The sequence below is a fragment of the Podarcis filfolensis genome, assembly GCF_964270895.1.
Source record: "Podarcis filfolensis genome assembly, chromosome: 2".
Taxonomy (NCBI): Eukaryota; Metazoa; Chordata; class Lepidosauria; order Squamata; family Lacertidae; genus Podarcis; species Podarcis filfolensis.
In genome coordinates, this window is record NC_139605.1 from 20,622,560 (window position 1) to 20,641,193 (window position 18,634).

At 49.2% G+C, this 18,634-nt stretch overlaps 1 protein-coding gene across 1 annotated transcript in view; it reads left to right on the plus strand.

Moving 5' to 3' along the window:
* Positions 1-15,846, plus strand: part of QARS1 (glutaminyl-tRNA synthetase 1) — a 40,877-nt gene extending 25,031 nt beyond the window's left edge. Inside the window, exons 16-24 of the mRNA XM_083600857.1 lie at positions 107-244; positions 1,185-1,272; positions 7,425-7,571; positions 7,698-7,802; positions 9,974-10,066; positions 11,775-11,902; positions 13,543-13,609; positions 14,983-15,108; positions 15,634-15,846. Of these exons, the coding sequence (XP_083456983.1) occupies positions 107-244; positions 1,185-1,272; positions 7,425-7,571; positions 7,698-7,802; positions 9,974-10,066; positions 11,775-11,902; positions 13,543-13,609; positions 14,983-15,108; positions 15,634-15,684 (943 nt within the window). The 3' untranslated portion in view covers positions 15,685-15,846. The remainder of the gene's footprint in view (positions 1-106; positions 245-1,184; positions 1,273-7,424; positions 7,572-7,697; positions 7,803-9,973; positions 10,067-11,774; positions 11,903-13,542; positions 13,610-14,982; positions 15,109-15,633) is intronic.
* The last annotated feature ends 2,788 nt before the right edge of the window (positions 15,847-18,634 follow it).

Below are 18,634 nucleotides of genomic sequence, written 5' to 3' on the forward strand. Positions count from 1 at the left end.
CGCCGCACGGCCCTCGGAAGGTTGCCCAGCACGGAATGTGGCCCCCGGACTGGAGAAAGTTCCCCAGTGCTGCTCTGACAGCTGCTGCTCTTCTCTCTCTTGGCAGACGCTCCTCCTATTTCTGGCTGTGCAACGCCCTGGATGTCTACTGCCCCGTGCAGTGGGAGTACGGGCGCCTCAATCTCCTCTACACAGTGGTCTCCAAACGCAAGATCATTCGCCTGGTAGATTCAGGGGCTGTCAGGTGAGGAACAGAGTTTGTTTTTTAAAATAATAATAATAATAATAATAATTATTATTATTATTATTATTGTTGTTATTATTATTATTATTATTATTATTATTATTATTATTATTACTATTACTACTACTACTACTTGTATGCCACCTTTCAGGGCAAAACACCACTGCCAAGGTAATTCACGAAATATATTCGGCTTCAGATCCCTAACAGGAACATGAGGCTCCCAAGTAATTTTATGGGACAGTCCACTTGCAATATACCCTGAATGAGCTTCTTTTTACCCATCTCTGGGCAAAATCTGTGATCCATCCCCAAAGTTGTTCCCAGACCTTAATGCTGCCCCTCCCCACAGCCCTGGATTCATGTCCCTCCTTGAATGGCCCAGTGCCTCAGTCTGTGAAGTTTTGTTAGAACAGCGGAAAGGGCTTTTGTAATACCCTTCCTGGTATGGTGTGGAACCAGGTGCCTGCAGACGTCGTTGGACTACAACTCCCATAATCCCTTGCCATTTAGCCGTGTTGGCTGAGGCTGGTGGGAATAACAGTCCAAGAACACCTAGAGGGCTTTCTGAACACCAAAGCCCTTCACATGTGCCTAAGAAGGCAGTAATTCAGCTGGATGGAGGGGTCCTTTGCTGCTGCGTCCTCTCCCTCTGGCGGTCTCAGACATTTTAGAAGATCTATAATCCCACCTTTTGATGTAATGATCCTCAAAGTGGCTTATAGGAGAATCGAGCACATGCATACTTCAAACCCACCCATCCAAGCGGCCTTAGTCCCTTGGTTGGTGAACAAGGCACTATTTCACTTCAGTGCTGTAGTCCCAGGTGGGGGGGGGAGGGGATGCGTGCATGGCATGCTGGGAAGGAACTAGGCAGGTGTGTTTTGGAGCAAGGCCTCTTTCTGCCTCTTGCCACTCACTGCTGCCATTGCCATTCCAGGGACTGGGATGACCCACGACTCTTTACGCTGACAGCTCTGCGGCGCCGAGGCTTCCCAGCAGAGGCAATCAACAACTTCTGTGCCAGGGTAAAGACATGTCCTTTGGGGTTCGGTGCAGCTCGGCCAAGGGGAAAGCGTGGGTGCCTAAATGCCATGGGGTGCTGGGTACAGAGTTCAGGCCCTGTTCCGGGTTTTGCTTGCATATCATGGAGCTTACGCGCCACTTTTTCCTTTGGAGCATGGCGTGCGCAGCAGGGTGCACCCCCAGCAACTTTGTTGGGGAGGTGCTCCTCAGTTACATGGCTTCAATGTGGACCTGACTAAGGTGTTGGGATACTGCCAGGGAGATAGAGTCCATCTGAGCCCCAAGCTCGGATGCCGGACGATCCATCGACCTCCCGTAGTCAGGCAATATCAGCAATTCAGCGACACTAAGCCTCTGGCTTAGAGCACACTCTTTCAGCAGAATTCACACAACAGAAGTTGCACAGCATGAGAGCAGAACTGCATATTTACAGTTTATTAGGCATTGGTCAGAACAAAGAAATCATGACCATCTCCTCCGACTGCTCAGGCAAGACAGGCAAAATCGAAAGGAACATATAGCATAAACATCCTGTGAGACAGGAACTTACGCAGGGTGTTATACAAACATCCTGCACCCTTTTAAGGTGGAACGGAAATATCCTAACATCCTCCCCCTTTCCGTGTAACCTGTAGTACCTGTGGTTCAACCCAATTGCAACCTTTGTGCGTAAACCTTCAGTTGTTCTCTGTTAACAACCTTAGACAACAGATCAGCAGGAATTTCATTTCCTGGCATGTAGGACACCTGAATAAGTCCTTTCTGAATACACTCTCTTGCACGATGTAGCTTAATCTGCAAGTACTTGGTCCTTTGCTTGCAACTCTCCGAGTTCAGCAAAGCCAAACAAGATCTATTGTCCTGATACACTTGTATAGGACATTTCACAGAAACCCCAATGTCCTTAAACAGTTGCATCAACCATTCACAATCCATGAGTGAAAATGACAGAGCATTGAGTTCTGCTTCACAGGAACTTAGGCTAACTGTCGTCTGCTTTTTGCACAACCAGTCAAACAGGCAGTGGTTGTACATGTAGCATACTCCAGAAGTGCTTGTACCATCCGTGGTGTCACTTCCAAAACTTGCATCTGCAAAGATTTCAAGACCTCCAGTCTTCTGACTGGTGAACCTCAGCCTGTAGTGCATAGTCCCTTTCAAGTACCGGGCTATGCGCTTCAGAGCTTTCCAATCCTGAACAGTAGGATTGTTAGCATGTCTGCTAAGCAGGTTAGTGCTTACAGCAATGTCAGGTCTTGAACATCTAGCAATGAAATTCAACTTGCCTAGAATGCATCTGTACAGCGTTGTGTCAGAAAACGCTTCAGCAGTACTGTCTACCTGGTAACCTGTCACCATCGGTGTGTCTGCTGGGTTTGCATCAACCAAATTCAACCTGGTTAATACATCAGCAATTTTCTGTGTTTGGTGTACCAGAAAATTACCTGCTTGGTCCCTCTCCACCTGCAGAGAAAGATAGTTGGATACCTCACCAAGATCCTTCATGTCAAAGTGCTCCTTCAGCTGAGCTAGGGAGCTTTGGTAGAAAGCCTGATTCTTCCAAAACATCAGAAGATCATCAACAAAACATAAACAATACAGTTTGTTTTGCCCCTCCTCCTTGACAAACACACACGGATCAGCTTTGCCCTGGTGAAAACCTAGAGAAAGCAACGTTTCAGTGAGTTTTGTGTTCCAACACCTGGCACTCTGCTTGAGACCATACAAGGATTTCCGCAGTTTACAGACCATTCCCTTCTGTATCTGCATCCCGTCAGGTGGAAGCATGTACAGCTGCTCGTTCAAAATCCCGTACAAAAAAGCTGTATTTATGTCATGATGGGAAACATGCAGTTTCTCCTCCGCAGCGATCTTGAGCATCAGCCGAATGCTCTCATATTTGACCGTGGGTGAGTAGGTCTCGTGGTAATCCTGCCCTGGTACCTGTGAAAAACCTCTGGCAACCAATCTGGCTTTGTGTCTGACAACCTTGCCATTCTGGTCTGTCTTGGCCTTGAAGACCCATTTGCTGCCAACCAGTCTCATTCCTGGGACTACCGGTACCAGTTCCCAAGTTTGGTTCCTATTCAAGGAATCAACTTCAGCCTTCATGGCATTAAGCCAAGGCTCAGCATCTTTAGAGGTTAACTCCTGGACCTCTTTGAAGCTTGAAGGTTCCCACACCTTCTCTGAGCTACTAAGAACAGCAGTTGCCATCTTAGCAAACTCATCAGCAAATCTCTTTGGAGGTTTGCCTTTGGTCGCCCTTTCAGACCTGCGAACCAGACGCAAGTCTTCTGGACTCATCTCCTCTTTCTTAGGAGAAAAGTGACCAATGGTGAACAGTGGTTCTTCCAGTTCATTGTCAGACGCATCAGATGGTCTGACTGAGGCCTTTGCGCTCTTGTAGTCTGCTGTGTCATCACTGTCACTGACAGCAGCAGCAGCGCCGCCCACTGAACTGGAATCCGAACTCTGATCATCATCATCATCATCATCCTCAGTTTCCTCAGCTTTCTCAGCATGATCTGCTTTCTTCACATCACCTTCATCCTCCTCTGGGTAACTCTGGAAAATTCCCACATTTTCCCCCCATTTAGGATTGTACTCAACACTCCTTGTGAACTTTATGGATTTTGAGTTAGTCATCCATACTCTGTATGCACCTTTATCGTACCCCATGAACAAACCATGTGCCCCACGCTTCCCAAGCTTGTTGCTTTGTGGGGTGTGTACCCACATGTCAGAACCAAAGATTCTCATGTGTTTGACATTAGGCTGCTTACCAAACATTTTCTCATAGGGAGTGCAGCCAATAGGTGATGACAGTCTGCGATTAAAAGTATAAACAAAATTCGAGAGAGCTTCCCCCCAAAACTTCTCAGGGAGGTTGGCATCATGCAACAAGGTTTTTATTCCTTGCAGCAACGTTTGATTTGCTCTCTCCGCAAGCCCATTCATCCATGGTGATCTAGGCGTTGACAAGTCATGCTGGATTCCCTTCTCAGTCAGGAAAGCTTCAAACTGCTGAGAAGTGAATTCCCCGCCTCGATCAGTAAACAGACAGCCAATACGTTTACCATGAGCATTCTCCAACCAAGCACAGAATGCCTTGAACTTAGGAAATGCTTGCGATTTCTGCTCGAGCATAAACACATGAATGTACCTGGAAAAAGAATCAATTAGAACCATGAAGTACCTTGCTCCTCCCAAAGAGGGCGCTAGAGGGCCGACCAGGTCTGCATGAACTAGCTGGTAGGGTTTGGAAGCCTGCCTGCTAGACTCCTTGCCTTTTGGAGCAACCTTCACTTTGTTCTCTGCACAAGATACACATTTCATGTGAAACTTGCAAGGTTTGATGTCCAAACCTTCAACCAACTCAGGCATCTTGGCTAGCGCTTGCCAAGAGAGGTGACAAAATCTTCGATGTGCATCATGAATGCAACCTGCATGAAGAACCTTGTTAGTTTGTGCAACACAACAAGTATCAGCATTAGATATAACAGGAACATCATCATAAGTTAGACAGAACAAACCATCCAACAACTTTGCATGCAAAATGTCCTCTTTGCCTTTTCTGATGACACAGACAGTCCTCTTGAAGGTAATTTCAAAACCACGCCCATTGAGCTGTGGGACACTAAGCAAATTGTCCGCAGCTCCTGGAACAAAAAGTACATCTCTGATGGTAGTACGCAAACTTGCAAGTTTCACAGTCCCAACTCCCGCAGCTTGCAAAGTCCTTCCATCAGCCAGGTGGATCTCTCCATCTTGAGGTGTGAAGGAGATGAACAGATGGCGGTCTTTGGTGATATGTCGCGTGCATCCTGAATCCACAATAAACCTGCCTTGGCTTTCGGTGAAGCAGTGCCAGCAAACAAACCCTTGTTTTCCACTGGCGTGGGCTTTTGCAGCTTGCCCCCCTGCTCCTGGCCATCAGACTTGCCTTTAGCCTTTGGTGAAGCTGTGCCAGCAAACAAAGCCTTGTTTTCCACTGGCGTGGGCTTTTGCAACTTGCCCCCCTGCTCCTGGCCATCAGACGTGCCTTTAGCCTTTGGTGGAGCTGTGCCAGCAAACATAGCCTTGTTTTCCACTGGCGTTCCACTCCCCTTCTGCTTCGGGCCATCTGGAAACATCTTGCTCTGTTTACGTCTGGTCTTCCGGCCTTTGCATAGGCTCTGACCTTGGTTCTCACGAGAAACAGAGCTCTCAGCTGCCGACTCCTTGGCTCCCCCTGGAGGCTGGAATGCTGCCTGGGATGACATCACAGTCAGCTCCCCCTGCAGCTTGCAACCGGTGCCCTCGGCATCTCTGCATTCACTCGCATTCTGGGAAACAGCCAGGACCTCCGATGCATTCAAACACTGGGCTGGGATTATTGGCTGGTGGGCCTTTTTCAAAGCATCCCACATGTCACGTGCCGTGAGATTTCCAGCAAGCGTCTTTATTTCCTCCAGAGAGACGGATAAGACAATAATATCCATGGCCTTCGAATCCTGACCCTGCCATTTCTCTGTCCGAGGAACTGGAGTGGGCTCAAATACAGTATGCCAGACTCCAAACTGACGCAGCAAACTCTCACACCATCTTGCCCAGGTCTCATAATTGTCCCGATTTAATTTAGGACACTCAGCAGCTTCAGAGGCTTGGAAAAACTCCATTCCACCTCTTAACATCAGCCGTGAGCCTGTTGAGACGTCCTATCTCGGCAGCTCATAAATCACGATGCCTCTGGCTCGGCTCCCAGGCCAATTAGTTTAGCCGGACATCAAAGACGTCTTCCGCGGCAAACAGAAAAGCCCCTGCTTTCGCTTTTCCAACATACCTTAGCAGTCCGGCGCAGTCTTACTCTCCTGCAAGTGCCGTGAATCTGGGCCCGAAACCTGTTGTTGGGATACTGCCAGGGAGATAGAGTCCATCTGAGCCCCAAGCTCGGATGCCGGACGATCCATCGACCTCCCGTAGTCAGGCAATATCAGCAATTCAGCGACACTAAGCCTCTGGCTTAGAGCACACTCTTTCAGCAGAATTCACACAACAGAAGTTGCACAGCATGAGAGCAGAACTGCATATTTACAGTTTATTAGGCATTGGTCAGAACAAAGAAATCATGACCATCTCCTCCGACTGCTCAGGCAAGACAGGCAAAATCGAAAGGAACATATAGCATAAACATCCTGTGAGACAGGAACTTACGCAGGGTGTTATACAAACATCCTGCACCCTTTTAAGGTGGAACGGAAATATCCTAACATAAGGAACCTTTTGGATTCCTGTTAAGCAGCCACAGGGCACACCCCCTGTCTCCATGCCTCCAGAGGCAGCAGGGAAAAGTGTCATCTCCCTGGAGCCGTATGGGCATTGGAGAGATTGGGATTGTGGCCCCTGAAAACGGCCTAGGTGTTGGCATAGGAGCCTCCCTTAAACTGAGTCAGGCCATTGGTCCGTCTAGCTCAGTATTGTCTGCCCTGATTGGTGGTGTCTCTCCAGGGCTTCAGGCAGTGAGTCTTACCCAACACTGCCGGGGATTGAAGCCTGGGCCTTCTGAATGCATAGCAGATGCTCTGCCACTGAGCTACAGGGCGGTCATCTTCCCCTTAGAGCCGGGATGAAGAACCCCTGCTCCGTGGGCCTAATCCGTCTTGTCAGACTTCTTAATCGAGACTGCCCCGCACCCCCTCCAAGCCGTGCCTCCTTCCCGCTGCCGTTCCTCTGCTCAGTGAGCTGATCATTCAAGAAGAGATTTATTCCCATGTCCTCAGATCCCTTTCTTTTCAGTTTCCTGTCTCTGTGTGGAAGCCGAGCAGAGGAAAGTTTGTGAGCGAATGGGGTGTGCGTCTTTTGGCACCTCCCACCACAAGTGTGTAGGCCCCCCCAATTCCCCTGGGGACCACTTTCCCCAAAGGGAGTTCAGCCCTTGGAGCAGTGGTTCTCAACCTGTGGGTTCCCAGAAGTTGTTGGACTACAACTCCCATCATCCCTGAGCTCTGGCCTTGCTAGCTAGGGGCGATGGGAGTTGTAGTTCAGCAACATCTGGGGACCGACAGGTTGAGAAAGGCTGCCTTGGAGAGAGAACATGTTCCCCACCTCTTGCTTGGAGCTGGTAGGTTGGCCTTTCCCTGTTGCTTGGCTCACTCCAACCTCTTCTTGACAGGTGGGCGTGACAGTCGCCCAGTGCACAATGGAGCCTCATATGCTGGAAGCCTGTGTGCGGGAGGTGCTGAACGAACAGGCGCCCCGGGTCATGGCCGTGCTGGAACCACTGTGCGTGACCATCGTCAATTTTCCCGCACCGCACAAAGTAAGCCTGCGGCCTTTGCAGTGTGGGGGCTGGGTGGCTTGCTACCTTGCCCACCTCCCTGTAAAATCTAGGCCTCTCTTAGCACCCCTGTCAAGTGTGCATCAATCCTTCCTTTCTTCCTTACAGACCTTAGAAATCGACGTACCCAATTTCCCCGCTGATGAGACCAAAGGTTTCCACAAAGTCCCCTTCCAGCCAACCGTCTATATTGAGCAGAGTGACTTCCGGGAGGTGAGCCTGTAGGTGGGAGGGAGAGGCAATGCGTTAAGGAAGAGAAGAAAGCTGATATTTGTGGCGCTGGGGGCACAGAATGGGGTGCTGCAAAAATGGTGGGCGCCTCAACCGGATGCCAGCTGGGCGTGCTTCATCCTGCTGTAGGACTCTGGAGCAGATGAGGCATCATCTCTTCCTTGCTAGAAAGCGGGGTTTGGAAAATGCACCAGCACAAAGGCTCTTATTTTAAAGGGACTTTGCTGTCTCCACTTTATGGGAGGGTGTTTTAAGGTCTGTATTTTCAAGTTGCCCATAGTTCCTGGTGGTCTTGGCAGTCACCACTGTCATTTGCGGTTCCACCTTTTCTTTTTTCCAGCAATTTTGTGTGGCTTTTGCATTCTCTGGATGGCAGCCATGGCTGCACTGCAGATTAATTCACTTCTCTGGGTAGCGCCGGCTCCTCTGACTCGGAGAGTGTCTTTTGAATCTGTCATTGGCTGTTTGTATTAGAAGTCCACCTTGTGGCCACTTCTACTGGCCTGGACCATCTCTGCATCTTTTAAAAATACAGATTTTAAAAATTAGAACCATGCACACAAGAACACGTCTCGTGGTACCCAAAGGGGCCCTGTTCATGTAGGTTGGCTTTCCTGCCAAAACTACGCCTGGTGGGAGATAAGCTGAACCCCAGATCCATGCCCTTTGCTCTGTGCTTGGACAGATTGGCAGCTTTTAATAGGCACCTATCTTACTTTGGAAGATGTTCATCCAACAATACTACATGTGAGATAAAAAATATAAAAAATCACTTCACTGCCCAATATAAATGTTATACATTTATATGTTCCTGAGTGTTTGTATACACACACGGTTATATTATTAAAAAGTATGTTTTGTCATGCAAACACATTATAATGAGGCTTATTTTCACCCGCCTCACAGTCTTCTAAGGGCACACCTTTCCCTCTCCTCTTGTTTTCTGTCTGAGCTTCATTTGACAGTCTCTTAAACTGGAAGCAAATTGTTTGCCTTTTTCATCTGGAATATCCATGCCCACTTGTACTAAGGGCTGTTGTCTGACCGCCCACACCAGGCTACATTCTGCAGGCACGTTAACCAGGTCATCACCTGGGCCAAATTTCACCAGGAGCCCTAACTCTGCCCCCTTCCTGTGATTGGTGACTCCTGAGCTATGACAGGATCTGCCCATACAGAGCATTGGAGCTGTGGGCAAAGAGTTCAGATGCCCAGCTGATTGCTAGCTGTGCTGTTCTGGCTGAGGCCGCCATGCCCTGTGAGTGATGCTTCTGAAGAAGCATCTCCACCACCATCATTCAGCCCGGGCACTGAGGTCCAGCTCTGAGGCCTTCTGGCAGTTCCCTCCCTGCAAGTGAGGTTACAGGGAACCAGGCAGAGGGCCTTCTTGGTAGTGGCTCCTGCCCTGTGAAACGCCCTCCCGTCAGATGTCAAGGAAATAAACAAGTATTTGGCTTTTAGAAGACATCTGAAGGCAGCCCTGCTTAGGACAGTTTTTAATGTTTGATGTTCTGTCGTGTTTTTAATATTCTTTCCGCAGGGCTTGTAAGACTGAGTTGTTCCGCCTGGCCTTTGGCTTGGAATCAACTTCCTCTTCCCCTCATTCCTTTTTCCTTTCTCTTTCTGTGATGGAACTCCTATTTGGGGACTTCCCTGGCTTTTTTCTGGCCCACGTGGGACCAGTCTGCATAGCTGGCCTTGGTGAAGATTTGACGTTTTCATCCCCAAAAATTTTTTGACTTGAGTTTCTACTGAAATGAGGCTGCATTTTAATGTTCTATTTTAACCTTGTTTTTAAGTTGTATTTTAATCAATTGTTTTTATACCTGGTGTTAGCCGCCCTGAGCCTGGGGAGGGCGGGATATAAATAAAATTTATGATGGTGATGATGTTGGGAGCTGCCCAGAGTGGCTGGGGAAACCCAGCCAGGTGGGCGGGGTATAAATAATAAATTATTATTATTGTTATTATGGGGATCTCTGAGAATAACTACGGGGAGCTACGTTGCAGATCCTTGCTATGAGGGAGGTGCCTGGCCCCATAAGAACTGGCAATTTAGTACAGAACGTTTTTACATCCATGTGCCAGCGGATTGAAGTGATTTGATTCCCCTTGTTTGGTCTCGACTGACGTTGGTATCTCTTCCCTGGCAGGTGCCAGAGAAAGGATACAAGCGCCTGGCACCCGGCCAGCCAGTGGGTTTAAGGCACACAGGCTACGTCATTGCTGTCCAGAGCATAATTAAGGTGAGTCTGCCGTGGCATCTCCTTACAGCCCTCTTACCGCAGCTCTGCAGCTATCCCTGTAGATCAGGGCCTAAGAGCTTCCCATAAAAGAAAACATCAGCTGTGGCACTCAGCTTAGATCAGCCTCATGGACCATTCCAGCAGCTATGCTTACAGCTCTGTAAGACTCCAGCTGTGGCTCTGCTAGGTCTTTCTCCCAATTCGCTACCTGCTTAGTGGTTTTTGTCTGTCTGCACAAGCAAGCGGTGAAATCTAGTTCTTTTTTTAAAGAACAGATCTCACACCTGCCTTTTGATCAAATAAGCCTTGAGGTTGCTTGCAGTAGAAGAAAACAAAATAACACACATACACCAGTTCCTTGGCTCTCCTCCAGTGATTTCTGAAGCTTAAGTTGTATCTCTCTCGCTAAGGCTAGTACTACCCAAAGTTGCTGCAGGCACTGTGTGATTAAGCCCATCTGCCCCAACATCCTGTTCCTAGGTTACATTCTCCATTTGAATATTTCGCCCCCGAGATTGGAGTAAAAGAGGGGGAAATCCATTTTGCTGCTGCCTATGCAGTTGCATGGGACGCGGGTGGCGCTGTGGGTAAAACCTCAGCGCCTAGGGCTTGCCGATCGCATGGTCGGCGGTTCGAATCCCCGCGGCGGGGTGAGCTCCCGTCTCTCGGTCCCAGCTCCTGCCCACCTAGCAGTTCGAAAGCACCCCTAAGTGCAAGTAGATAAATAGGTACCGCTTTATAGCGGGAAGGTAAACGGCGTTTCCGTGTGCTGAGCTGGTGCTGGCTCGCCAGAGCAGCTTCGTCACGCTGGCCATGTGACCCAGAAGTGTCTCCGGACAGCGCTGGCTCCCGGCCTCTTAAGTGAGATGAGCGCACAACCCTAGAGTCGGACACGACTGGCCCGCACGGGCAGGGGTACCTTTACCTTTTACCTTTATGCAGTTGCATAAACCAGTACTATTACTATGAGGAGTTATCTGCAAGAGCACAGCAGGGCCTTCTCTGTGGTGACCCTATACATTTTTCTAAATGAAATTCTGCCGAGCCCAAGTCTGTTTATTGGAGTCCCCCCCCCCCCCAGCCCTCACCCAATGTTTTTAAAAGAAAGCATTGTATGTCCAAACATTTTCTGGTGTTTGATATATTTTTGTGGCCTGATAATTTTGCTTTTGGTTCCTGTTGGACTGTGATTTTGATGAATAGTGTCTTGAAGCATTTTATATTTGTAAGTTCCTAGTTTCTTCTGTGTCCTGTTGAAATAGCTTATATGTGTGGCAGATCAGCTCTGAATCAACTTTTTTTGGGGGGGGATGTCATCCTGCAGTTGTTGAGCAGCCATAGAATCCTTTTTCTTTCTCTCTGATATGAAGAAACAACCAAAACGTCTCTCGATTATGTGGCAGAGTGTGGGAAATAATTTGTCGACTTCTCTGCAACTGGCCAGATAAGCTAGCGCCAGTCAGTTAAATGGAACTGCAACGAACTTTTAGGGAGATACAGGCATGGATTTGGGGTCTGGGCTCATGCGAGAGCAAGTGAGCTGGTCGTTGCAAATTCATTCCCTTCTTCTGCACTGAGCAGAAGAGATGAGGAAGGCAATCTGCTCCACATTGCAAGGGAGTGTTTTTGGAGAGGAGCTAGATGCCCGAAGCATGATGGCAAAGTGGCTGGGTGGCCGCATGGAACTGACCTTCATCTCCTTGCCTAGGACACCAATGGACGTGTGAAAGAGCTAGAGGTGACCTGTACAAAGTCGGAGGCAGCAGAGAAGCCCAAAGCCTTTATCCACTGGGTGTCAAATCCTCTCGTGTGTGAGGTTCGACAGTATGAGCGACTGTGAGTATTAGGATCGCTTCATCTTTGCAACTCTGTTGTTTGAGAAGGCTCCCCACGTGCCTCTTGACCTTGGATCTTCTTATTCCTGGGAAGAAGTATAGGCAACAGGGGTCAAAGCCACTTCCTTATCTTGTCTCTCTCCTCCCCTGGGTTCAGCTCACAGATGCTATATATTCAAGCATTGCATAGTGGTGTTATGTATTCAAAGGCAGGTTGACAGAGCTAGGTACCAACACTTTTTGAGTTTATCTTGAAACACCATCTGTTTTAATCAAACTTATAACTATACCCGAAAGGGGGGGGGGATGGTTCTGGGGAAATTGATTATACCGTTCCAATTTACTTGTTTCCTTAGGGAATTTGTACGCTGCTCTTAGGACTATTCTTTCGAAGCAGCTCAAATAACTAAAATAGTTCTAAAACTCATAAAAACAGAGACAGCAGAGCTGCCAGCCATGTTTGGAGCTTCAGGAACCTGTACATGGCTGGTTTGCTTCTCCATTTGCAGGGGTAGCAAAATAAGCCAAGAAGCCATAGCTAACCATAGTTTCCTGTTACTTTCAAACTGGGAAACCATGGTTCTGAACAAGCCAGGAACCACAGGCCAATTTTAAACCATGGCTTCAGATTCCAGCTTGCTTGGAAGACATTAGCTACCATTTCCCAGTTCTGACTACAGTTAGCTATGGATTCCTGGTTGTTTGCTCAGTTGCGTGACGGGAGCAGCGAAGCAACTACGCAGACGTAGCTTTATTAAACCAAGATTCACTAATCTGTACTCGGCCATAGTAAAAGTCAGGTTTAAACCGTGCAGAATTCCTGTGGAATTCTGGGTAATCTAGGCAAAAAGAAAGCCATCTGGCACCAGAAAGACTTCAGCTCAGTGCCTCAGAAGTCTCCAGGGGAAGGAGGGGGGAGGTGTTCCAGATGCTACGGCTGAAAGAAGCCTAATACTGGAAAACACACCCACACACCCTATGTAGGGCCTCTGAAGATGGTCGTCATGTTTTATCCTTGATATTCAGACAGATTCATAGGGAAGTAGGGCAGTCTTGGAGGGCGCTGGGCCCAAAGATATGTAGGGCTTTCAAAGTTAAAACAAGCACCTGGAAATGAACTGGAAACCAGTGCAGATCTTCATAGATTGGCAAAATAAGACTTCCGGCACTAAACTTGGCAGAGAAAACCCAAACCGGCAAGGCTAATTGCCTCCCGACCTACAGCAAAGTGTCTCCGCTCCATCGGCTTAGTAGCTAATGGGGGAGTTTACATCAAGTTTGTCAGCTGCCCCATTACAAAAGAGGAGTTTCTCCCCGAGATAACAGTTTTGCTGTTGCTTCCTGCCAAGTCAGGGTTGAGATGAGCTCATTGAACATGGGCTGGACCTTCTGTGAGGCTGGCTGTCTGCATTGCCCAGCTTTCTCCATTCAGTGAGTAGACTTGGCACCATGGGTAGAAGTAACATCGAGCCCAAGAAGGACTTGGCTCGTTCCCCAGGGCCTACAGAGCGCATCTGGAAGAGCCATGCTTAGGATACGAGAGTGCCATTGGCCGCCCTGTGCACCAGAAGCCTCTTGTCTTCTGTTCCGGCAGCCAAACCTCATCCTCAATGTGACTATAAACCATTTTTTGGCTTGCAGGTTCCTGCACAAGAACCCCGAAGACCCCGCAGAGGTGCCACAGGGTTTCCTGAGTGATGTCAATCCTGTGAGTGCTGAGCCCAGAAGAGTGTTTTATTATTATTAATGCCTTGGACTAGGGAAGACAGAAGGCGGGAGGAGGAAGAGGTGGAGCTATGTTGGGAGAAATAAATGGTGTGGCTTGAGAAGCAGGGGGTACTCAATTTTTTTTTTTTTAATGGAAAAATAGAAAATTGCAAGAACAAGAAGGCATCACATTCCATTATATAATATGACAATATTAAAGGAGAGGAATGAGAGGGAATAAAATATTAGAAATTGACGTTTTTATTATTAAAAGGTGAGGTTAACAATGCACAAAGAAACTGCCAGGGAAGCATCTCATTGTACTAACAATTTACACCTTGCTAAGGAGTTTTGTAAGGTGGTTCCTGCTAGGCCAACACCTTCTGTGTGTGGGCGTGCAATTTGGTAGGAGGTATAAGTGAATTAAGGGATGCAGGTGGCGCTGTGGGTTAAACCACAGAGCCTAGGACTTGCTGATTGGAAGGTCGGTGGTTCAGACAAGGCAAGGAAAAATCCGCTCCCGTTGCTCGGTCCCTGCTCCTGCCAACCTAGCAGTTCGAAAGCACGTCAAAGTGCAAGTAGATAAATAGGTACCGCTCCGGCGGGAAGGTAAATGGCGTTTCCGTGCGCTGCTCTGGTTCGCCAGAAGCGGCTTAGTCATGCTGGCCACATGACCCGGAAGCTATACGCCAGCTCCCTCGGCCAAGAAAGCGAGATGAGCACCGCAACCCCAGAGTCGGTCACGACTGGACCTAATAGTCAGGGGTCCCTTTACCTTTACCTATATAAGTGAATTGGAGCGTGCGGATCAGGGTGCGCCTGCCAACCTGGGCATCTCCTCCCAAGCAAGCCATGCAAAAATTGGTGAAGGCGGGTAACCACAAGAGTTCATGCGCTGCACCTGTGAGTAGCAGGGCCGGCCCAATACACTTCGGCACCTGAGGCGAACTGCAAAATGGTGCCCGCCCCCATTCCGGGCCAGGGAAGAAGGGATGAGTGAAGATCTACATTGGGAACAAGGGCAGAAGGAAAAAACTGCTGTAGAGGCAGCACGGTGGGGGGCTTCCAAGGAGGCGGCAGATCTGGTCTCACAGGAGCACGCCGTCACTGCCACCTTGGCAGCAGCAGGTAGCGCATTCCTTGGAGGCCGGATCTGCTGTCTCAGTGGATCCCGTTTCCTGAGGTGATCACCTCACTTTGCCTTCTGGGTGGGGTGTCTCTGGTGAGTAGAGAAAAGTACTGTTGCTTATTTTAATCAGCGGGGCTAAAGACTCTTTGGCCCGCCCATCTGTGAGAAGTTCTGTTGCCTTGTTTTAGTCTTCCTTGTCCCCTCCTTTCCATCTTTCTCTCTCTCTGTTCTCTCTCCCATTCCAGAACTCACTCTCTGTGATTGAGGAGGCTCTGGTGGACAGGTCTGTGTGTGGGGCCAAGCCTTTTACCAAATTCCAGTTTGAACGCCTTGGCTATTTCTCAGTCGATCCTGACAGCACGGGTGCAAAGGTCAGTTCCCAAAAGGTGCAAAAACCTGGAAGGGTTCCCCCCCCGCCCCGCCCCCGTTCAAATGGGAAGGAAAGGAAAATTCAGCTGCACATGAGGGATAACTTCTTGACAGGATGAGCGGTTGGGCGGTGAAACAAACAGACTGCTTTGGAAGATGTCAGACTTTCTCCTTTGATAGAGGTTTTCAGCCAGAGGTCCAATGGGGCCTCCTGCCAGGGATGATATACCAGTAGAGACCCTGTGTTGACAGGGAACTTTTGACTTTCCAGGTGTTGCTGAACTACAACTCCCAATGCCCCAATGTTGCCACTCTTGCTACAGTTGATGGGAGTCGTTCAGCAACGTCCGGAAGGCCAAATGTTCCCCAGAACCTGCCTTTGAGCTTCCTTCTATCTCTTAACGGTTCCTGTAAGGCCTCAAGGTCCAATTAGAGAGAAAAGCCACTCACTAAAATGGGAGGTGATGGGGAGGAAGAACTTGGCTGGCAAAGGACTCTTGCTAATGTCGCTTGCTTTCCCCCCGCAGCTTGTGTTCAACCGGACGGTGACTCTGAAGGAGGATCCTGGGAAAGTGTGATGATGCATCTGCAGGCGGTTTCTCACCTTGCCCCAAGTTGCTCAGGAGTCACTTTCTTCCCCTGCATGGCAGGGGGTGATGGTTGCATGCAGCACCAGCACAGTTGCCTTAACATGCATCCTGGTTTCAGATCCATCACATCAATAAAAGGGAGCCTCTTTATGTTTTCCCGTGTTATTGGCTATTGCATGCAAGGGTGTGTGTGTGTGTGTGTGTGTGTGTGTGTGTGTGCGTGTGTGTTTGTGTACACTGATTTGAATCTGCAGGTTCAAACAATATTTATTGCCTTTCTGAACTGGGGCTGCAAACTAGAATTATGATTCTTCCCCTTCAATTTCTTGGTGCTCGCCACGCACCTGACGGGTGTGTTTGGAGAGGGGGGCATGTCGTGGAGAGAGTCCTGATGGCCAGATAAGCCACATCCGATTCTGGGCCTCTCCACACCTCCTCAAGCCACAGTTTCCCACAGAAGTAAGCTTCTAGCTGGGTTGTATGTTTAGGACTAAGGAAGAGGCTACCAGCCACACTTAGATGGGGCTAAAGGTATGAATGATTTTTTAAGAGTTGTCCTCATCTCCTTCAGAGATTATTTCCAGCTCCCATCCCTCCTGGCAGTCTTTCCTTCTGGCAGTTCCCTCACTGCAGGAAGCCAAGTTACAGGGAACCAGGTAGAGGGCCTTCTCGGTAGTGGCACCTGCCCTGTGGAACGCCCTCCCACCAGATGTCAAAGAGAACAACAACTACCAGACTTTTAGAAGACATCTGAAGGCAGCCCTGTTTAGGGAAGCTTTTAATGTTTGATGCATTACTGTATTTTAATATTTTGTTGGAAGCCGCCCAGAGTGGCTGGGGAAGCCCAGCCAGATGGGCGGCGTATAAATAATAAATTATTATTATTATTATGTCCGCATTTTATCTCCATCTGAGAGTTGCCTTGCACTTCAATAACAATGGATCAGAAATGGGCAATGGGGGAGAGAGCCTTTCTCATCGGTATTTTAAATCAGACCACTCTTTCAACCAGTGTTGCTTTCAATAGTGTTTGTAAAAGAAGGCAGCCAAGGTCTGACCTCGTAGCTCTGCTTTTACAAGGGAGGACATTTGTTGGCCATATGTCCTCTTTTTCCAGGACACATCCTCTTTTTTCATGGATATGTAAAATGAGAGTTGTGTCGCAGCAATCCATAATTAAAAGCAGAAGTCGGCAAACGTGTCCTCTTTTTTGCTCTTCAAAATATGGCAACCCTATAAGGAGTGCCAGGTGGCACAGATTATTCCCCCTGCAACTCCCCATTTTATCTTTAGAACCTTGAGTTTTGGCCCCGTGTTGATTTTGTTAAATTAAACAAAATGAACATTGAGGGCGTAAGACAAGCCTGCTCCATCCATCCAGGGTCCCACCTCGTCACCATCCTGTTCTCAGTGGCCAACCAGAGGCCTTTGAGCAGCTTGAAAGCAGGACCTGAATGCAACAGAATTCGACCCGCTTGTGATTCCCAGCATCTGGCATTCAGGAGCATACTGCCCTCAACTGTGGAGGTACAGCCCCGTCCTCCATGATTTAGATCTAGATACCTGAAATTCTTCGTAAAAATTATGTGGGCTAGAAAACGGAAATGCCAACAAATCCCCACGGACTGAGAGGTGCTATTAAAATATTCAAAACGGGCAGAAATAGATAAATTAACTGAACTGATAGAAGAGAAGGAAGATGGCAGAATACCAACTGTGTTGGGAGATGGACTTGATTTGCCAGTTATTTGAATTTACTACCGATGGCAACAAAAGTAAACCACAGCAGTGAGCAGCTGAACAGAAATTTCAGCGATCTAGAGTATGGGGGGGGGGGTAGCAGAAACAATCTTGGGGGACAGAGGGGAGGAAGTGGGTCCCTACCTTGCACTCAGCTCTCACCTGTGACTCCTAAAAGCTGTCAGCCTGTGACACAACCAGCAAACAGCTTTGCTGGCTAAACCAGGTGGGAAGTGAGGGGCAGATGGGGCCTGTCAACCTGGGAAGATAGCCCATCTAGGAGAAGGCAGACTCTGATCCTAAACCTCCTCTGCCTTGCGGGACATCTTCTGGAGGGGGGGGGAACCCTATGGAATAAACCCTACATAAATCCCTAAACGGGTTGGCGATTCCTGCAGCCAAGCTGGTGCTCTGCTCTGCTTTCCTTTGGACCGCATCGGCGCGTCTTGTCGCCTGGGCAGCCCAGGACCTCCATACACACCCCCCACCCAGACTTGCACCCTTGCAGAGGTCACTTTGGTGCTGCTAGCGCAGCGCTTTGGCTTCAGCCCGGGAGGTGCACGCCATTGTCTCTTTAGATCAACGGATGCCAGCAATTCCTGGTGTCCGTAAGGGCCGCCCCCCCTTTCCCCCGCAAGCCCTTTTATCAATGACAAAGGCAGGAACGCTCCTTCCGGCTCTGCAAAAGGCAACCGTTTCAAGCGCTTGATTTGCAACCCAACGCAGCCGCGCGGTGCCCTTTCGGCTGCACCATTCCGGCTTTCTCCCTCTCCTCCTCGCCAAGCCCCAAATCGAGCCCGCCCTCCGCTGTCAAGGCCTGTCTGGCTCGCAGTACCCATTGCGGCGCTTGCTTCTGGGAAATGCGGATCGCTTCCCGGCTCTCCGCCCTCGCCTTGCCCGCTTGGAACGGAGCAAAGCACACGACACCGGCTGCGCCATCGCGGGGTCCGCGCGCGTAAGAGCCGCCGTTGCGCACGAAGCTAGGGATCCTTCTCTCTCTCCCTCCCTCGGTTCACCTTTGGCCCTGATCGGAGAGGCCTGATCCCGGGCCATCGCTCGCTCCCTCTTCCCCGGGTGACTCGCCCGCCGCCTCCTCCTCTCCGCCCAGAAAGAAAGGCTGGATGCGGGAGGGTCGCTGCACCTTTAAAGTCCTGCACATTTTCTGCAGTGTGTACAAACACCGAGGTCTAGCCGCAAA